Source organism: Petaurus breviceps, unplaced genomic scaffold (assembly GCF_028583685.1).
Source record: "Petaurus breviceps papuanus isolate PSGF00001 unplaced genomic scaffold, PetGlider_PUasm1.0 90895, whole genome shotgun sequence".
In the NCBI taxonomy this organism is placed as follows: Eukaryota; Metazoa; Chordata; class Mammalia; order Diprotodontia; family Petauridae; genus Petaurus; species Petaurus breviceps.
The window spans coordinates 34,469,627-34,491,707 of NW_027187372.1; the positions used below are offsets into that span (position 1 = coordinate 34,469,627).

Below are 22,081 nucleotides of genomic sequence, written 5' to 3' on the forward strand. Positions count from 1 at the left end.
TTTGAAAGTGGCCAAGTGTCTTCCATAATAAATGGGCTGTGGGTAAGTGAAGGTCAGCAAACAACTAGCTGGGCACTATTCTGGGCACTGGATATACAAAGGGAAAAACAAAGCTGACTCTGGCCTTGATCTAATAATAATTAATAATAATAATAGGATACCTTTATCTACAACTTTAAGGCTTACAGAGCAACTGAAAACAGCCATATGAAGGAGGGAATGTACCCTTACTCCATTTTACAGAGGGAGAAACTGAGGCACGTGATATGTCTATGGTCATTTAAACCTTAATTTCCCAAGCCACACTAGCTTCAAATGACTATCACCATCTTACAGAGGCCAGGAAACTGAAACTAAGAGACATGAAATCACTTTTCCATGATTACAGAGGGTTTTTATTTTTATTTTTTTGAAGTCAAGACTGCTGGTGGTATTCCATAGAGTTAGGAAGATCTGTATTCAAATCCAGCCTCAGATACTCACTAATTGTGTGACCCTGGGCAAGTCACATACTCTGTCTGCCTCAGTTTCCTCATTTAAAAAAATAAGGATCATAATAGCTCCTGCCTTCCAGGGTTGTGAGGATCAAATGAGATAGTCATTGTAAAGTATTTTGCCAACCTTCAAGCACTATACAGATAAATGACTGCTGCTGTTTTTGTCAAGACCCTCCCTCTTTCCAGGATATCATGCCAAATACATAGATAAGCAGGCAGGCTAGTGCCTATGCCCTCTCTGGGTTTGAATCTGAGCTGACACTGGTAAACTGGCTTCTCCAGCTGGGACCCAGGGCACTGGGTGCCCCCATCGGAGTCCCCAGCCTCCTCCTTCCCCCCAACCGAGTGGCGATCAGACCTGCGAAGAAGCAGCTTGGGGTGGTTCTTGTTCTCCAGGTTCTTGTCGATGAGGTCAGACAGCAGCTGTTTGAGCACATCAGTGGCGTACTCCAGCCGGCCCTGCAGCCCGGTCATGATGAGGGAAGCCACATTGCCTCGGTCTCGCATGGAAAAGCTTCGTTGTAGCTCCAGGGTGCGGATGAAGGTCAGCAGGAAGACTTTATTGTTGATGAGCTGGGCAAAGAGCTTGAGGGCCTTCTCCACATGCTGCTGCCCATTCCCCTGGACCTGTTGGGGTGGCCCCCTCAGAGATCAGACCTTTTTCCTCCTCTCCCATCTCCTAGGAGCCTATGGAGGGCCTACTGCTTGACCTTACCTGGGCCACAAAGCCCACCCTCCATCATCATGCTCCTTCCCTTTACGTCTTTGGGGGAGCTGGATAAATAGGCAGGAGCTGGGGCTGGATATGAACAGGGTCTCTAACCCTGTGTTACCTTTTAGAATAAGGGCTGGGAGATCAACACTATGCAGGAATCAGGGCTGAGACTCCAAGAGGAAAACTGGGAGACATACCAATGGGCTCAGAGTTGGTGACTAGCTTAGAGGAGTCAGTTTCCCTTTCTGCCTCTCCTCAATTCCTTAATCCCAACAATAGTCATTTATATCTATATGGTGCAACAATATAGCCTGCTTGCCTGCCTACTCAGGTGTCAAAATATTTAAAGGCCAGTGAGTCATCACTTGCTGGTTGATTTCCTGGCAATGGGGCATTTTCTCTTTGTGCTGGTGATGGTATAAAGGTATAGGGCTGGCTATGGTAGTGATCAGGTGCCAGGGTATTACCTCCAGTTCCCGAAGGACAGGGTGATCCTCGATGCCAGGGAACAAAACCCTCATGGCGTAGGTTCGGTAGTCCAGGTAGGGGATCCCTGAGCGGTCCAGGTCACTGGTCAACTCATTGATGTCTGTCTGCAGCTCAGCAAAAGCTGTGTGAAGGGGAAGGAATGGTCAGGGGAGATATGAAGTGATAAGAACACATCGAAGAATCACAGAAGCCACGAAGTCCAACCCCACTCATTTTACAAATAAGGGACCTGAGGCTGAGAGAGGTTAAGTGACTTGCCCAGGGTCACACAGCTAGTGGATGACTAGACAGAATCCAAACTCTGATCTTCCTGACTACAAGTCCAGGACTCTAGGCACCATACTTAGCTTCCTCATGACCACTCTATGACAGAGATGAGTTCAAGGAAGAAAGGATAGGAAAGCAATCCCTGAAGGAGAAGGAAGATCCCTGGAGTATAGAGGCAATCAGCCTGAGGTTCTGGGCTTCCAGATATCCTCCAAGGTCCAATGCTCAAATTCTTCAATGAGGCTTGGATGAGTTGTCTTCCAAGGCCTTTCCTGATGATATTAGGGTTAGCCTGAATATTTCAAGGGCAACAGGGAGGTTAGAAATGCTGAGAGTGGGAATTGGGCTCTAACTATGAGATTAAACTTGAGTTCCCATCTACTTGTTTTGGACCTTTTCCCAAAGTTTGTGGAGAAGCCCAGATAGAATGGCCAAACTTTGGGAACCATAATGATCCCAATCTAGCAGGTTCCAGTGATTCCAGAGAAGTATCTGTTCAATCAGCAGTGATTTCAGTCCCTTTTCCCTCCCACCCCCAGGAGCCTCCTTTCTGCCTTGCCCTGAAACCTAACCTAACTTCTCCCACAGCCCTCCTCCCAAACTCCTTTAGTTTGTTTCTGATCTTGAGTCCTGAAGCAAAAAAGGAATGTTTTGACTTCTATTTGAGGTATTCAGAGAGTCTACTAAGCTCTCAGTTGGGATGGTGTCCATCAAAGGTGGAGGCAGTGGGGAGGGAGAGTGTGTTGGGGGCTCCTGGTTGCCTCATTGCTAAAATGTGTGGGAGCAGGAAAAATATAGCCTGCCCCCCCTAGACACACACAGACACAACTAAATGTGCATGGGCACAGGTGCTGCCTCCTCTAAGTAGCTCAGCTTTCAAAGATTGTAGGGGAGAGAAAAGGCTCTGACCCCTTCTCACTTGTGTGCTGTTTCTCCCATATAAGACAATGACTTCTTTTAATAGGTGGCCTGCAGTAGGCCAGGGCCTTAGCTAAATGGTTTGAGATTGTTGTTCAGCCATTTCGGTCTTGTCTGACTTTTCATGATCCCATTTGGGGTTTTCTTGGCAAAGATACTGGAGTGGTCTGCCATTTCCTTCTCCAGCTCATTTTATAGGTGAGAAACAAGGCAAACAGGGTTAAAGTGACTTGCCCAGGCTTGAATGGTTTGAAATAGGGCAGGGATTATTGTTCTGACTTTGCAGATGGAAAAATAGAGACCCAGAGAAGGGGAGGAAATTAGCAGAAGACATCCTGAATCAAGGTCGGAAGTGGTACTAGAATGATACCTCTGTTCCCACACAGGTGTTCCTTGGTGAAACACAGGGGTCTTTTCCTTGGGGGTCAAAAGGCACTGCTGGAGAGGGTGGGACTAAGGTAAGGGAGTAAACAATAGAAGTGGGAGGGAAAAGAGAAAACGTTGAAAATTCTTTGTTGGGGGAGAGAGAAATAGTGCAATCCCATGAGACCAATACCATGAAAAAGCAGACAGACATTATATACCTTCCTTACACTCCAGGGCCACTCGGGACTCAAGATTGTCCATTTGCATCTGAAGGCGCTTGAGGGTGAGGTCGTTCTCTCGAGACTTGCGTTTATAGGCAATGAGGACAATGATGACAATGATAAGCAGGAGGCTGCCTCCGGCAGCGATGCTAACGATGGCTGGCAGGGTCAGCAGGCTGTCTGAGATAACGCTCACTGAGCCAGGGGAGAAGACCATCCCGCCCACGTGGACCTGGGCATCATGGACACACACACAGAGTAAGAGGCTGCTCAAGGATCATTGTATTAGGGACCAGCTAATCCAACCCCTCATTTTACAGATCAGGAAACCGAGGCCCAGGGAAGTTACATGACTTGCCTAAGGTCACAAAGTGAGTGTCAAAGGTGGAATTTGAACCTAGGTCCTCTGACATCAGTGAGTACTCTTCTACTGCATAATCCTGCCTCTAACGATATCAAGTTGCCCTTGTTTTAGGGGTTAGGACTTTAGTTCACAACCACACAGTATAACCTCGAGGGCAAATCTGTTAATCTGTCTGTTGCTTATTGCCTTACCTTTAATTAACCGCACTAGCAGGGTCTTTTGCTCCTTCACTCCGTTTGCATCTGAGAGGCTGAACAGTATAGGCAGGTTTAAGAGCACTAAATCTAGAGACAGAGGACCTGGATTCCAGTCCTGGCTTTGTCACTTTCTAATTTAAAGTCACATACATTTATTAAACACCAACTGTATACAAATCAGTAAGTGTCTGATACAGGACAGGCACTGTGCTAAATTTTAGAGATGCTCAGGTTAGAGCCTCCCTGTGTTCAGGAAGCTTATAGTTGAAAAGCCATGTGAACCTTGGGCAAGTCATTCTCTGAACTGAAGCTTCCTCATCTGTAAAATGTAGATAACAATACTTGTGCTTCACTCGTTGGGTAGTTGTGAGGCTCACATGTTACCTACAGACACCATGTAAATATAAGCCCCTATTGATGTTAAGTCCAAGAAGCATGAAGTGGGGATCTATTGGTACAGAACTCTGCCTCTTGTTTGATGCATTTGTTAGTTTTGCTGAAGTTTTTTTTTTTCTTTTCTCTTATTTGTCCTCTGAGTGGGAGAAGGGGAGGTGATACAGAAACCAAGATATAGACACATTTTTAAAGTCCATTATACATGAGATAAGAAATATGGGGGAAAGATGTGAAATCTACCCCTTTTGCAGGAAGTTGACTAGGTCACCTTCTGGTCTTTTCCAACTTTAAGATCCTTCAGTTCTGGATGAAAAAGAAAGCCCCACTCACCATGACCTTATGTTGTCCTGTGAGATTTGGGGGTTCACAAAGGAGCTGCGTCTCAGACACAGTGACCGCACAGGGAGTTTCTCCAATCAGCACTGTGTAATTCAGTTTGGCTCCCCCTGAGGCTGGAGGGCAGAGGTTTTTGCCCTGTTGAGAACGGTAATAGAAAAATTGGTATGTGTATGCAAAAGCCAAGTGTGTGTTTATAAAAACAACAACTGAGGAGATGGAAGGGTAACTAGGAAAGCTAAAACGGAAATAGCGGATTCTATAATAAGCAAGAGTCATTTTAGCTGGGTTTTCAGTGGGGGATGTGTGCTTCTGACTGAACAGATGAAGGAATTCTGGGTAACTATGTAAGAAGTCAAATGTAATATGGTTAGAGTAGAGAAATTTGGACAGTTATTATCATGGAAGCATGATCTGTGGAAATATGAGAACTAGGGTTACTATGGCAATCAAAATGACCCAAAAATGGAAAACAGCTACAGCCAGTCTTGACTTGCTGCAATATTTTTGTTACCAAAGGTCCATGATTGAGAAGCAAAAAGAGGAGGAGGATGAGGATGAGGAGGGGGAAGATGTGGAGGAGGATATGGAGGAGAAGAAAGAGAACAAAAAAAGAAGAGAAGGAGAAAAAGGAGGAGGAGGAGGAGAAGGAGAAGGAAGAGGAAGAAATAGTCCCCTTTTATCAAGTGAAGGTGATGCTTCAAATTCATATGTAAAACATGGAGAGGAGAGGAGGAGGGGATCTGAACTATACCCTAACCCCTAGGGAATGGTAGTGTAGGAGTTCCCCATTGCAGTCAACTATTGGTCAATCATATTCCTTCATGTCATTGTGAGCCCAGTTGGGGCTATACCATCTCCTCTTCTTGTCTTGAGTTTGTAATGAGGCCTAGTGGCTGGTGTGGAGGGTGGAATCTAAAGAAGCAAAACTGAAAGGAACATTTGGCAAAGTATGAATGTCACATTGGGAAGAGAGGAGAAAAGGAGGTAAGAGGGGAGGAGAGAGAAGATATAAAAAATAAGAGTAGGGAAGAGGTAGAGAGAGAAGTGAGGAGGCAAGAAATCAATTAAATGATCAACTAATATTTATTAAGTGCATACTGTGGGCCAAGCACTATGCTAAGAACTGGGGATAAAAAGACAAAGAATGAGATGAGCAAAAGAAAGAAATGAAGAAGAGAAAGAAAATGAAGGAAGGAAGGAAAGAAGGGAGGAGAAGGTACCATGTTGTATTGCATTTTACAAGTGTTTAAAGAATGAATGAATGCTCCTACCTTCAGTATGATTGGGGATCCTGGCTTCTGGTCCAAGACTCCAGTAGGACTAAGCAGTTCAAAAGTTGGATTGGGATAGTAGATGAATTTGGTGTCATTATAGATCAGTAAGGACTGCACGTTGTTGAAGACAAACCCAAACTCATCTGGTCGTTCGACAGCATCTAGGCCAGGCCGATATTCTGGAGTCAAAGAAGGGGCCAAGCAGGTCAGGGTGGTTGTGTTCACAACCTTACATACCTGAGGAAGACAAAAGGGCAGAAGTTTAGAGCATGAGGAGCCAAACAAGGACAGGGTGAACAAGGTGCTCTCCACATTGAGGGGTAGGTATCCTCTTCCCAGAGAGGTTCTTCAGACCTTCTTTCCCAAAGCTGTATTCCTTATTTGGGTAAAATGCCAATGATGGCAAAGATTACAAAAAAGGAAAATGACAAATGCTGGAGAGGTTGTGGGAAAACAGGCACACTAATACACCACTGGTGGGACTGTGATTGTATGTATATATGTGTGTATGCATATATGTATATATACATACATATATCATATATGTAATATATTTACTTCACCAAATATCTTTCAATTACATTTAAAACATTTTTAACATTCATTTAAAAAAAAATTGAGTTCCAAATTCTCTCCTTCCTTCCCACCCTACCCCATCCCTTGAAAAGACCAGCAATATATCATTATACATGTGAAGTCATGGAAAACATATTTCCATATAAGCCATGTTGCCCAAAAAACATGCAAAAAACCCCAAGAAAAAGAAAATGGAAAAAATTTCCTTCAATCTGCATTCAGAATTTATCAATTTTCTATCTGAAGGTGGTTAGCATTTTTCATCATCTGTCCTTTGGAACTGTCTTGGGTCATTGCATTGCCAAGAATAGCTAAGCCATTCATAGTCGATCATTATACAATATTGCTGTTATCATGTACAATGTTTGTCTGGTTCTGCTCACTTCACTTTGCATCAAATAAGACTTCCCAGGTTTTTCTGAAATCATCCCGCTTGTCATTTCTTATCACACCACAGTATTCCATCACAATCATATACCATAACTTGTTCAGCCCAGTCCCCAAATGATGGGCAGCCCCTCAATTTCCAGTTTGCCACTACAGAATAAAGAGCTGCTATTAATATATTTTTATTCAAACAGGTCCTTTTTCCTTTTCTTTGGTCTCTTTGGGATACAGACCTAGTAGTGGTATTACGACCCTAGTAGCATATGCACAGTTTACACCCTTTCACCCAGCAATTCTACTACTAAGCCTATATCCCAAAGAGACCAAAGAAAGAGGAAAAGTAAAACACCTGGTGACTATGAATTGGCTTTTTATATAAAGAAAATTCAACCACTGCCTTCATGAGAGGCAATGTGGTACAGTGGATTTGGATTCAGAAGACATTAATTTGAATCTCTGTTCTATTGCATATACCATTTTTTTTTTTGCATGAGTAAGTCACTCTCTAGTATCTCTTCTACCTTTAGAATCTACAGAATTTAATCTCTCATCTAAGTCCTAGCCAGGTTATCTTTTGCTTAACTGCAGTCCCCAAATGATAAGCTAAGGAAGTTAAACAAATAATTCCTTTTCTTGATTCTCTGCTACCAAAAGGCAAGAACTGGGTCGAGAGAACCTTTGAAGAAGCCATCTAAGTCCTAAAAATGGCTTCAATTGTTATAGCCCTTAAAGGTTTATGAAGCCCTTAATGTAGTAACCCATGGTAGCTTCAGAGGACTCATGGTAAAGGATGGTACCTATGTCTTGGCTGAGAAGTGGTAGGCTACAGGTACAGAATGAGGCATGCATTTTCAAACATGGCCACTGTTTTCCTCAACTCCACTTTATTTGTTACAAGGGAAAATTCTTCTTGGTGATGGGGGGTGGGGTAGGTAAGGCTAGACAATGACAAATAATGGTGATATTAAAAAGAAAAGAACACCAATCAAACATTTAAAATGAAGACAAATGAACAACAGCCCTGCAAGTTAAGTCCTGTCAATATCATTTCATTCTTGTTTTACAGATGAAAATTAATGGTCTGAGGCTTGGAGGAGCCCGTGATTTGCCCAGTGTTCCCTCACTAGTAAGCATCAGAGTGGGGATTCTGAGTCCTCCTGATTCTCAGGCCATTCTTCTTTCCACCAAACCACCCGGCTTCCTCCTTTCTACTTAGTTTTGGCTCAACCTAGTTTGGGCTTCGATGTGAGAGCCTTAGTTTCCCAACCACAGCCAAGACAGAGGCATCTGGCTTCTCAAGAACGTGTTGCATTGGCAGCCAACTTCAGGCATGTGTGACGAGCCAAACACACACAGATACAGACACGTAGACACACACACACACAAAGACTTTCAATTTCAGGAAACAAAAATGTATACATGAGTGTGAAATTTTTTGAAAAAGCTGAGGTTTGCATGGGTCTTCCAAAGGGAATTCAAATATCTCAGCTGTTCTTTTTTGAAGGCCTGCTAAAAACCTCTCTCCTGGACAGTGGCATTCTCTAGGCCTCTTCATCTGAGTGAATAATCCTTTAAAAAACCAGGTACTCCCTTCATTTTCCAAGTAGGGACTTTGAATCATGGGTAGAATGGCAGATGCGCATGGTAAGCATAAGACTCCTGGTCCCAAGGCTTTATGGGAGACCAACCCTGTTTTGGAGACACTTTGATCTCTACCTCTTTGACTCTGGACAGCTCTCTCCCTGTCTCTCTTTCAGTTACCCTGGGTTCAGCTCCTCGATGAATAAGCAAATAGCTCTGGAACGAACAAGCCCACTTCTGTTTGTTTCCTGCCTAATGCTGCATTGGCACTTTCTCTGCCAAAAATTCTTTTGGGTTGGACTACTCTAAACTCTGTCCTCTACATCACCTGGAGAGGCCCCCTAGGTAAACTGAAGGCCAGAGAAGGAGATGGTGTCTTCTGGTGGGTTCATTGGAAAATTTGAGCCAGTGCTGGCTGAACTGAGAAACCCCCTCTTCTCTATTCCTCTCCTGGGAAAGAGAAAGTCCCTATCATATAAGCTTGTCCTAATGTAGTATATACTTCCCCTTAGGAGAAATCACTCCTAAGTGTTAGTCCAGTTCGAAGGAAAAGGGATTAAAATTATTTGCTCTTCTAGAGGGTCAACTAGACAATCCCCCGTCTCCAAAAAGGAATATGTCTAAACCACGAGTCCTCAAAGTTTGTTTGGGAGGCAGGGCAGAGAGGAAGGAAGTGTTATCTTTAGGAAAAATTCTTTGAAGCCTATATATTGAAAAGTAATTTTAAAAGAGATATATATGTATATATTTATATCTATACCTTTATATATGTATCTCTCTATAGAAACATATATGTATATATCTATATCTAGGTGTAGATACATGTATGTCTATATATAGATGTATACTCCAAATAATCATATATTTACATATTCTCTGTCTATAATATAGGCATATATTATATAATGTATATATGCACACACACGTGTATTTCTTTACATGTCTATTTAATATATGTACATATAATATATTATGTAAATATATGCATGCATGTATATATTTCTTTACATGTTGTTTCTCCTATTAGAATGGGTGCCCCTTAAAGTCTAAGGCCATCTTTGTTCTTTTGTTGTCTCCCCAGTGTTAGCCTAAGTACTTAATAAATGACTGTTGACTGACAGACTGAGAAACTACAAAAAGCTGCCATGAATTCAGTAACAATTCTAAATCAATATGGACTCTATTAATAGTAATATATACTCGACAAATAGGGATACATGTAAAAGGCATTTATTCAATCTACAGAAAGAATGTGATTATTTTGGATTCATATATAGATTTATGGACCCCTTGTAATAATTCCAAGATTCATAGGCCCTGGATCACTGGAATCAATCTTCTTTAGAGGTCCCTTTTAGCTCTAAGCCCTGTGACCATGGAGCAGGGAGGGAGAGCTGCTGGAGAAATCTTTGGGTGAGAGGGAAGAGATGTTGATGTCTCCCAGTGGATCAATGGAGGGAGGACAAGAGGGAATACTATTAAGTTATCCTGGATTGAATGGAGGGGTAGAATGGAAGGGTGCCCTGTCCAATCCCATTTCCATATGGGTTTCTGGGAATCAGCATGCAGTACTTTGTAAATCCCCTTCTTTTGAACTCTCTTGAATACAGACTACATGTAGCTCATGTCCCAGGGTGAGGAAGGATGCTTCCCAGGCATGAAAGGGTAGGGAATGAATCTGTGGCATCATCTCCTTCCCTCCTTCTGCAACAAGGCTTCTACAAGGACCTCAAAACTGGAAAGGACCTTAGAAATGATCTAGCCAAAACCTTGCCTCCACAAAGTCCCCAAGAAGCAATTTTCCTGGCCTTAGATATCTCCCTTTCAGTGACAGATATCCCAAGATGTTCTGAGACAGGCCACTCTACATTCTACTTGGACCAGCTCTCACAGTCAGGATGTTTTTTAAAATTATTATTATTATTCCATCAAGCCCAAATCTGCTTCTCTTCAACATGTACCAATTTGCTCTAATTCTGTCCTCTGGGTCCAAACAAAATGAGTCTAATCTGTCTACATCACAAGCCTTCAAGAATTTGAAGATAGCTATCATGTCCCTTTTTGATAGCCCCCAAATAAGCTGGTTCTGGAGACCTTTCTGAGGCCCACTTGGGGCAGGATGCTTTTGCTCTGGATGTGCCCCTTCTTTCTGTCTTTTTTTCTGGAAACTTCCATATCTCATGCTTATTTTCCCAATTTAAATCAACAGCCAAGTTCTAGTATCTATGTGATCGTGACAGTTTCATTCATCAATCATCAGCAGGCACAATGCTAGGATTTGGGAATATAAAGGAAAAAATGAAGCAATCCCTGTCCTCAAGGATCTTATGTTCCATGGGGGACTGGGAGGGAAAGATAACTTGTATACACAGACATTCTACTGGGGAGACCACATGTATTCACATATCTGAAATGGAAAACTAAACAGGTAAGACTGAACCCAAATCTGCCTCCTGCTCCTCGAACCCAGGATATTGCCCAAATGATCAAGCATGTTGCCCCACTGTGGAGCAAATGAAGGACCCAGGCAATCCACATATGAACTACAGAAAGGGATGGAATGTTTGATGGAACCTGAGTGAAGGCCAGCCTCTCCAAAGGATCACTGTTTGGCTACTTTGCCCAAAGATTACGGCACCTGAGGCACCCAAGACCCAGATGTTTCCTTTGCCCTGAAGCCTCCTTCCCTTGCTTCCATTTGTCCAACCCTCTGTCCTTGAGGGTTTTGTTTTAGGTCTCCAGCCTCTCCTCAGGTGAGTCAAAAGACACCATAATAAAAGGAACAAGGTTTTATGTATTACTGGCTCATTTTAGTCCTTTGAGAAAGCTTCTCTAGGGCCCTGCCCCCAAGCTTTCTCCTTTTCCAAACATCTCTAATTCCTTCTACTAGCCCTCCTTCAGCATGAACTAGAGGCTTCTACTACTCACATTGACAGATTCCTTGCCGTTGAACTTCACCCGGATCCTGGGCTCCTGAATGACATCCAGGTTGAAGCCTGTGATGGTTAGGGGTGTGTGGCCACTGGGGAGAAGCAAAGGCTTGAGTCAGGGAGATAATGACAATACTTGGCATTTATATAGTATTCTTATCTACTTCTCACAGCTCCCAGAGGTCGACAGGCCAGATGTTACTGTTTCCATTTTGCAGATAAAGAAACTGAGTCTCAGTGAAGTTAAGGAAGGATGGTATAATGGAAAGAACCCTAGATTTGGGGTCAGAGGACCTGGGTTTGAATCTCAGCTCTACTGCTTATAACATACTTGACTCTGGGAAAAGTCACTAAGGCTCTCTGGGCCTCATTTTCCTCTTATGTAAAATAAAAGGGTCAGAAAAGATGATTTTGAAGGTCCCTTCCAACTGTAAATCCTAAATCATGCAGATCAAAAGTGATGGGACTGCGATTTGAACACCCATGTGTGTTCTTGTCAACTAACTATAGTGTTTCTTTAAAACTCTTAAACTTCAGGTTAGCCTAGGAACCTTGGGATTAGGTGTTTGGGAGCCTTTTCTGAGTTTGTCTAGGCCTAAATGTGAGCCTCTAGATTTTCTTGATTCAGTTGTACCCCAGGCCATGCTGGCTCATGGTTCATTTGGGCTGGGGCCATCTGGAATTCTCTTCCTGAGATTTTTCTTTTTTTCCCCCTCCCCCTTACCTGGCAATACTCCACTCTGGCTCGATGCGTTGGACCCGGGGGTCATCTATATATTCGAACTGCAGGCTGCTGTGCACATGGGCTCGGTCCACGCTTACAGAAACAGGGACAGGGCCCAGACCATGGGCTGATGGTGGGGAGACACACACAATCTCATTCATAGATCTCCTAGCAGGGAGACAGAAGGCAACAGAGTAATGTGGGTAGCTAGGCAAAAAATGGTGGGAAGGAGGTAGGTCATTGGAAATGCATTCTCTTCTGGGGCATTCTCTGACATAGAACAAGCGATTGTGGTCTGGAGGAAAGACCATTTTTTTGCAGCCAGAATCCTAGCTCTGCAGTTCCCTTCCTGACCCCTCTGAGCATCAGTTCCTTCATCTCCAAAATGCGATATTAGATTCATAGGCTGTCAGAGATAGGTGAGATGTTTGAAGTGGTCTCATGCAACCCTCTTGTTTTTCAAATGAGGAAACGAGTCCAGAGAGGTTCGGTAGTACTCGTCCTAACAACCGTATAGAGTTATTTTGTGTTCAGTAATCCCTGCCCTAACAACCATACAGGGTTATTAATGTGAATCAGGTGAGATGATGGATATGGACACAAAAATGTGTTATCTTATTTGGAAAGGAAAAGTTCTTTGTAAAGGTCAAAAGAAGTTATAAGTATCCCAAGCTGGGTTAGGTCAGAAGGACAGGAGACTGGGTAATGGGCAGAGAGTACTAAGAAATGATCTAACAATAATTGCTAGCATTTATTGTTTTAATGTTGGCAAAGAGCTTTCCATGATATCTCACTTTATCCTTCTAAGAATCCTAACTATTCTGTCCCCATTTTATAGGTAAAGATCTGAACATTCCCAGGATTTGAATTCTGGTCTCCCTGGCCCAAGGGTCCAAAGGCTACTATGCCACCTAGCTAACTAGGTATCAAAGCATGGAATCAAGGGGACATAGGATTTTGAGAGAATTGCTTTTCTGTACAGTTTGCTGGCCTCACTTGGGCTATGGTTAGTTACTGTGTGCTCCTGATTTAGGGAGCTTGCTAGGTCACTCCTGTGGGCCTGGAGGAGGTCAGTAATCAAAGGCCAGCAAAAGGCCACGGAACTATTATGTCAGCTTCTGGTGATTTAGATCAATGAATTCAGGCACTTTTGGGAACAATGTTCCTGCAGAGAGAGGAGCAAAGCTGCTTAGCCAGGGAAGAGAATTGGGGTGAGAGGGGCTCGGGAACTTTTACAAATAGATCAATCATGATGAAGGATTTGAGGTTGGGCGAATAATGGGTGAACCCTCTGCATGTGACTTTTAGTGGGAATTGTCCCAATAAGGAGAAAGCTTTAGTGAACTCTGGGTCTCTTGAAAAGCCTCTTAGGTCTCTCCTAGAATAGTCCATATTAAATATGCCAGGATCTCAGTCACAGTGCCTGGCACGTAGTAGGTCCTTAAAAATATTTATTGATTGACTTAGAGAGAGGCGAGCTGGGGACTTCTTCAGATATGTTCACTAGATAAGAAAGCTTCTAATTTGTGAGTTGGGACTGTGTGTTTGCCATAATTCATAATATCCCAGAGCAGCTGCTCAATAAATACCTAATGATAACAATGGCAATAATTAAATAAACTCAGAGTTCCTTTCCAGGTGGGGATTCTCATGGTCCACTCTGAAAGATTTTATTTATTTACTTTTAAAGCACTCAGACCCACTGATGAATGGCCATGGCAGGCAAGTTGATGAATTGTGTTCCTGATTGGAATGGGCTTTGGATCAGGGTTGTGAGAAAGAGCACAGAGGAAAAGGTCCTACTGTTGTGGAAAATGATTTGGAACTTTATTAGAAAAGTCGCTAACCTCTAAGTAGCCTTTAACCCAGGGATACCCCTACTATTCACACAGCCAAAAGACAGAAGGAAAAGTCCCATATATACAACAATTATTTATCACAGTACTTTCTGAGGAAGCAAAAAAACTGGAGACAAAGTGTGTTCACATCAACTGGGAAATAATGGAATAAAAGGTGGCATACAAATATGGCAGACTGTTATTGTGCTATAAGAAAGGATGAAGATGAGAAACTCAGGAAAATTTGTAACAACTGATGCAAAGTGAATAAAACCAAGAGAATAATTTACCCAACAACACAAGAGTGTAATGAAAAACAAAATTAAAGACAGTGGAACTCTAATCTTTACTTCTTTGTCATGTGGGCAGCATGCAGGGCAGGCATCTGGGAAAGAAATCAGGCATACTTTCCTATGACCATTTCTCAATTCTAGTGCCTTCCCTCTGTTTATTGTCTCCAATTAATCCCAAATAAGTTATTATACATATTTGTTGCTTGTTGTCTCCCCCATTAGAGTGCAAGTTCCTTGAGGGCAAGAACTGTCTTTTACCTTTCCTTATATCCCAAGCACTTAGCACAGTGACTGGCACACAGTAGGCACTTAACGAATGTCTGTTTCCTTAACAGCACATGGGGAAAAGGCATGGAGATCCACCCAAGTCAGGGACATCTCTCCTTGAGAAACTCCAGCCTTTTTTGATCTCTATTCCAGAACTGTAAGTGCTGTCTCCCATAATATATTATTGACCAACGGTAACTTCAGAGGACTAATGGTGAAACATCTCCCCTATGACTGTGGGTAGTAAATGAGTTTTATTTTATCAGTCATGGCCAATGTGTTGCTTTGTTTTCCTTAATTATATTTTACTACTGAAGAGGATTCTAAGCTGAGGAGGGCATATTAGTGAGGGGCTGTGCAATTAATTGAGAAGTGCCAACAATGTAAAAAAAGAAAGAAACAACGAAACTCGAAAAGAAAGAGGGGCAGTTAGGTGGCACAGTGGATAGAGCACTGGCCCTGGAGTCAGGGGGACCTGAGTTAAAATCTGACCTCAGATACAACACTTAGTAGCCATGTGACCCTGGGCAAGTCACTTAACCCCGATTGCCTCCACTTTAATAAAAAAGAAATAGCACTGAGACAAAACAAGACAGGGATACATGTGTATGGTCATTCACCAGCATGCACACAATGTGTTAACAATTCACAATAAGGCCATTAGCTTCTCTTACCCATAGAATTCGCAGGTCTGGTTTCCCAGGAACACAGTAACGCTACTCCCTGCTCCTAGGTAGTGGCCGGTGATGGTCACCATGGTGCCTCCGGACTCTGGGCCCCTAATTGGGGCAAGTGACATCACTGTTGGGTTCTTTGGAAGGGAGCAGAGAAAAGGGATCATTGCTTAAGTAGAGTGGAGAGTGCAGAGTTTTAGGGAGACTTAAGGACTGGGAGAAGTACCAGCCACCTGCTCAGCAGTGAGATTTTCTCTTTTCTGGGCCTTTCTAACCCAAAGGCTTTCTGCTGCTTCCTCTGTGTCTGACCCTGTGTCTGAAAGCAGCTTTGGGGCATGTCTCTGAATTAATCACCTCCCTGGGGAGCATGGTGCTCATAAAGCTGATGGGAAAGCAGGTGCGACACTGATTGATCTATCAATTAGTTTACAAATTGAGGACAATTTGAAAATGCTTCCCTATCAGGAGCTGGTGCCAATTCCCTCCGTCATAAAATCAATGTGGCTGAATAAAGAACCCTTGTCCTGTACTGAGCCACCATGAGGCGGAAAGCTGTGGGTTATAGCTGCTTCTGCCCCAAACTTCTCTCCAGAACCCTGTGAATAGCCCTGGGCTGGGTTGTGGAGATATGGCGGGGATCTAGCCAGGCTATGAAAAACAAGCCATCAGCCACATAGCCTGGGTAGGAAAAGAAACAGCCAGTGGACCTAATTGAAGGGAAAACAATGAATTATTTCTACCTAGAGAGGCAACATGAGATGGGAAATAATAACTAGTTTTTATATAGTTCTTTGAAGTCTATGATTTGCTTTACACATGTTATCGCATTTGATTCTCACAACAATCCTGGGAGCTAGGTGCCATTATTGTTCCCATTTTCCAGATGAGAAGACTGAGACTGAGAGAGATTATGTGACTTGCCCAGGGTCACACAGCTAGCAAGTGTTGGAGGCAGGATTTGAACTTAGGTCTCCCTGATTCCAAGCGCAGTATCCCATCTGAGGTTTGAGTTGTAGTTCTTATACTGTCACTGACTGGCTGTGGGACCTTGGACAAGTCACCCTTCCTCTCTAGGCCTTAATATGTCCACCTGTAAATGAGGCATCAGACTTGGACATGTTACTTCCTCTTTGGTTCTCTAAAATGCAGGAATTAGGTTAGTTAGATCAGACTTATTGAACACAGGGCCCAACACCAGTGTGGCCTGAACTAGATAAAAACGCAACTGGGAAATATTTAACAAAATAAATAAAAATATAATAGAACATAGATAATGTTAATATGTGGTTTTCTAAGTCAACATGAGGCCCATGTGTATCTTTATGTATAATTTCAATAGCTGTTTCTGTTTGCGTTTGATACGATTAGGCTAAATGTCCCTTCCAGTTTTAATATACTATGAGTTTCAGGTTCCTTCTGGCTCTAAGAGCTGCTGTTTGCTGTGTTTGCTTCTCATGAGAATATTTCATTGGAACTTGGCAAGGGAAGATTGGTAGAGAGAAGAGTGTCAGCATCAGGAAAGATGAGTAGCAGGAGAAAAAGGTTGTTTATTTTGTGCTAGGAAAGAACAAGAAACAAAGAGGATGCCCACCAGCTAGAGAATGACTGAAACTAGCATGCAGATGCAATGGAGTTATCACTGCACAGACCTCCAGGAAGAATTCAGAGAAACCTGGAAAGATCTGTATGAACTGATGCCGAGCACAGAAAGCAGAACCAAGAGAATAATCTACACAATGACCATGATGATGTGAAGGAAAATGACACAGAAAGATATCCGGTCACTGAAGTGACCAGTTGTGACTTCTGCAAACTGTGGGTGATACACGGCCCCCTCTTCTTGGCAGAGGGGCCTAAGTTGCTAGACAAGGCCAATGTATTGTTTCGTTTTCTTTAACTGTGTTTCCTCGTCACAAGAAGCAGTTTTAGTAAGGGACGAGAGGGATCACTGGGAAGTGTCAGAAATGTAAAACCAAAAAGAGTATCAGTAGAAACATTTGTGTAAAAAAAACATAAAAAGGAAATGGTGGGGGGAATGAGGTCAGGAGGAAGTGAAGAAACTTAGAAAACTGGCGAAATGTATCAGGATGAAGAAAAAAATGTGGTTTGGTGATTTTTCTATTTTTTTTCCTTTTGGGGGCTGTATATAACTATGTGAAAAGTTGAAGGTACATGTTATTTACAGATAAGAAAAATATGCATTATTTGTCTCTTGGAAAAGTGTCAGATTGAGAGTCCTGACAGAATCAGTCACTTAGAGTGTCAGAGTTGGCAGAGATCTCTGTGGCCATCTAGTTCGCCTCATACATGAAAGATATCCCCTCTATAACATACCTAATGAGTGATATCCAACCCTTGCTTAAAGACCTCCAAAGACGAGGGATTTTGTGGTTTTTCAAAACTCTTGGAAAAGCTGAGTTTGAATGACCCCATTTACTTTTTAATGAACAGTTTGCTGTAGGGGCGCAGGCGAGTGTCAAACCACGGTCTGTTCAGGCAGGGCCCTAGAAGCAAGTTACTGATCAAGTACTAATATAGCCCCAGCCTTAGGGATAGCCTTCAGGAGGCCATACCTGTTGCGGGACTTTGTGCCTACAAAGGTGTTTCCAGGTGTGTCTCTGAATATGTGAGAACACACAGATACTTTACCACACACACACTCCCACACAGAAATACTCCCTTCAGGCTTTCATTAACTTTTCCAAATTCCTACATACACCATCCTTGGCAGAAAGAAGCAGCCAGATAAATATAATACTATTTAATTAGATCCCCCAGGCGATGTGTCCTCGTTAGGATGAAATTAGATGAGGATGTCACACTGGCAGGGCCAACATGACCCATCAGCCTTATCGTGCCCTTCTCCTCTCCTAATGCTGTTCTGAATCACCTTCTAGGAAAAACTCAACTCTATGCTGCTTAGAAATTTGGCCAGATACCCTTAGGGCTTCTGAAGTTGTCATAGCACAGTTAAATGTGGGTCATACGCCCCATCCCATTCTGGAAAAAGCAAAGATTCAGAGACTATTTTGCCCAAAAAACTTTCTGAAGGATGTTCTGTTGTGAAAAGAACCTGGGAGTTTTAGGTTTGGGAGAACTCTGAAACAAGAGTTTTTCTTGCTTGTTCTCCCCCTTAGTCTGGTCCAGAATCCTATACTCACCACAAAGGTATACTGTTGGTGGGACTTGGTCATGAATTCTGGCTTACACTCGCCAATGCACAGGCGTACAGGACCGGAGCTAATTCCTGGGAGTGCACGACCCATTTCACAGACGATCCTGAGGATACACAGAAAACTCCTGGTTAGAGAGGCCTAAGGGAAGTGTTTCCATCCTACTCCCTATGACCCTGGAGAATGAATTAACATAGTCTTGAAAATAAGGACCCAACATGTACCCGCCCATCCAAGTGGCTTACTAGCCTGCAGCCATCCAAGAAGGCCCAGGGAGAAAAATTTGGTCAGCATTTTTTTTCCTTGCTTATAACACATCTTTGCTTTTCCCAGACAAGTAGTTGAGGGGTTATTTGCTAAGCTGACTCAATCCCAGTTTCTTTCTGGCAGTGAGTTTAAAAAGAAGAATAGATATAACTGACAATTTGCTGAGATGGTAAGATCCAGAGTAGGGCGCTCCTAGCAAAACAGGATGAGCAGAGTCCCAATACCCGAGGGAAGGAATGAGTTCATTAAGAGATCAGTTGACATTGGACTCCCACTTAATCAGGGGGAGAGAGACCTGGCGGAAGAGGGACTTGATTCAGCCCTGGGTTTGGAAGGCACGCCTGGTCTGATACTAATGGAGAGAGCTGGAGGGAAGAGAGGTGAGAGGAACTCACAGGGAGAATTCTCTCTCATCCAGCCCAGATCAATACCCCAGTGACTACTTCCAAGGCGTCTGAGATAGTTACAACAAGGCCATTTAGACACTGATGCTGTCACCACGGGCACAGTCTGGAAAAGGCAGGTGATTGGGGGAGGGCAGGAGGAGGGGAAGCCATCTAGGTTTTCTGTATGTGGGGGGGGGGATAGAGGGCTCAACTATTCCCAGATGGAAGGGGTGTCCCAGGACAGAGGGAAGCTCCTCCCACCATGGCCCAGATTGAGAGCAGGGGGCTAGGAGAGAAGATGGAGAGCCAATCCAGAGCCCATAGTGGGGAGGGAGGAAAGCAAACTCTCCTCACCACTAATCCATGGTGTTATCATTGCTCTGTGGGGAAGATCCCTGTTTAACCGAGCGATTCTTATCTCAACAGCTTCTCTAGGAAAGAAGGTAACTAAACACAGATTCCATTTAGATGTAATAAAGCCTACATTAGACAAACACACCACATGCTCACATAGCCCTGGCATGTCACTGATCCCCATCTTTCTCAGAACAGTTAATTGTAAATAAGGGCATTGCCTGCTGGTAGATATTAACATAACATGCAATAATGGTCTTATTATGTTCTACATACTAGATGCAATAAGGTAGCAGGGCACACCAGAGGAGATGCTCCCCCTTTCTATACATATACATAAATTAATTAGGGATCTGAAGTCAATATCATGGTGATGGTGATGATCAATTAGCATTTTACATGTAACTATCTCCTTAAACCTCATTAGTGGAGCACTTGAAAGGCTTAATTGAAAGTACTATCAGTTGTTATTTTCAGGCTTGGCGTAACAGCTCTCTTTCTCTTCTTCCCCGATCTCAGAGCCTGCTCCCACCCAGGGCATCACAGGATGCAGCAGAGATCATAGGTCCAGAGCTAGGTGTGACCTCAGAAGCCCATTTTACACCTGCTTCTTTTATAGACAAAGAAACGGAGCCCCAGGAAGGTGACTTCCAGGGCCTTTGCCAATATCACACAGGTAGTAGTGATCAGAAGTGGAATTTGAACTCAGGTCATCTGCCTCAAGAGCCAATACTACTCCCACTGTACTTTTCCTACAGTACCCTGGAAATTCTCTCATTCTGCCTATGATTCACTTGTCCTTTAGAGTAGCTCTACAGAATATTAACTAATAATTACTAATATGCCCTTAGCTAATGTATATAGGATTTCAACATTTGCAAAGTAGCCACCCAGCCTATCTAGGGGGATATACAGCTAGGTCCCAAATAGTACAAATAATGAGCCCCTATAAGGGGTTATATTATTTGAATTATAGCATATTTTCTTTGGGCTAGAAGCAATTACTATATTTTTTCATGTAGTTATACTTCGAATAAAACTCATTGAATAATGCAGCCATTTCACTAGATTTATTATTTATAGTAAATAGGACCTACTTGTAGTGAAAAGAACACCATGTTAGGAGTAAGGAGTCCTGAGTTTGATTTCTGGCATTGAAGTGTCCTATTTGTGAGACTGTATAAGTCATGTTTTCTCTCATCCTCTCTTAGCTTTTTCCTCTGTTAAATGGGAATGATAATATTGTACTATAAGAAAGATGCTTTGTAAACTACAAAGGAATAGCTAAATTTGAATTATCACTATGGATCCTTCCAACAATTCTGAGAGAGAAGCATGGTGTGTATTATAATCTTATTTACAATTGAGGAAACAGCATTGAAGTGCACGTGAGATGAATTAGGTGCAACCAGCAGGGAGGGAATGATGGGGAGAATCAAGAAGGACCAAACCCTCCTTCCTAAAAACCTCTTTATTCCACTTCCTAAATTCTTGGAAACTTTTATCTTTTCCTACTCCCTTTATCCCTGGGATTATATTCTATATTTCTTGGATATATGTAAATATTCATATATATGTTCATGTTCTTTATATATTTTTTCTGTATGTTTATACATGTATATGTTGTATCCCTCAATAGAATGTAAGCTTCTTGAGAATAGGGATTATTTTATGTCTGTATTCCCAATACCTAGAAGAGTGCCTGACACATAGAGGGTGAAATATGGAAAGACGGAAGGAAGGAGGGAAGGAAGGAAAGAAAAAAGAAAGAAAATGGCTTTGTGGGACCTGAGGATAAAAAAAATCAGGAATATATCCTCTAGGTAGCCTGAGTGTTATACTGGTATCAATGAAATATTAAAAGAACAAGAGAAAGACCTCTAGCAATTGGGTAGATTATGACAGATATGCAGAAAACCATGGGTAAGAATCTCATAGGATTAAAAGGATGGGTTGTGTCCCACATCACTGGCAGAGGGAATGCTTATACTGATGACATCATGGATCTGTTCAAGTTTGATCCATCTATCTGTCTGTCTATCATCTATCTATCTATCCATTTCTATATCAGAAAGGCATCTAGGTGGCACATTGGATAGAGAACTAGTTCTAGGGTCACGAAGAACTGTGTTCAAATCTAGCTTTAGATATTCGCTAATTATATGACCCTGGGCAAGTCACTTAACCTCTGTCTGCCTCAGTCTCCTCAATTGTAAAATGAAGATAATAACAAAATTGACCTTGTAGGATTGTTGTGAAGATCAAATGAGATAATATTTATAAAGCACTTAGCACAATGCCCGACACATTGTAGGAACTATATAAACGTCTATTCTCTTTCCCTTATGTCATACACACACACATGTATACACACTCATATATACTATATCTGTCCTATAACACAATGTATATATACACTATATATGCATAGTATAACACAGTGTATATATGCATCCATGTGCACACACGTGTTTATAGGGTAGACACATAGGCACACAGATTTCACAACACATGTGTACATATATGTATATTTACATAATAGCATATACACACGTACAGAATGTATCTGTAACGCATGTATATATGCA

At 42.5% G+C, this 22,081-nt stretch overlaps 1 protein-coding gene across 2 annotated transcripts in view; it reads right to left on the bottom strand.

The window, feature by feature from the left end:
- Window positions 1-22,081, bottom strand: part of PLXNA2 (plexin A2) — a 319,997-nt gene that overhangs the window by 25,841 nt on the left and 272,075 nt on the right. For both annotated transcript variants that reach the window (XM_069074756.1, XM_069074757.1), the window contains exons 14-22: window positions 18,475-18,592; window positions 15,314-15,450; window positions 12,242-12,409; window positions 11,516-11,609; window positions 6,041-6,280; window positions 4,761-4,904; window positions 3,471-3,705; window positions 1,680-1,822; window positions 856-1,124 (exon numbers count right to left, since the gene is read on the bottom strand). In XM_069074756.1, coding sequence (XP_068930857.1) covers window positions 856-1,124; window positions 1,680-1,822; window positions 3,471-3,705; window positions 4,761-4,904; window positions 6,041-6,280; window positions 11,516-11,609; window positions 12,242-12,409; window positions 15,314-15,450; window positions 18,475-18,592 — 1,548 coding nt within the window. The remainder of the gene's footprint in view (window positions 1-855; window positions 1,125-1,679; window positions 1,823-3,470; window positions 3,706-4,760; window positions 4,905-6,040; window positions 6,281-11,515; window positions 11,610-12,241; window positions 12,410-15,313; window positions 15,451-18,474; window positions 18,593-22,081) is intronic.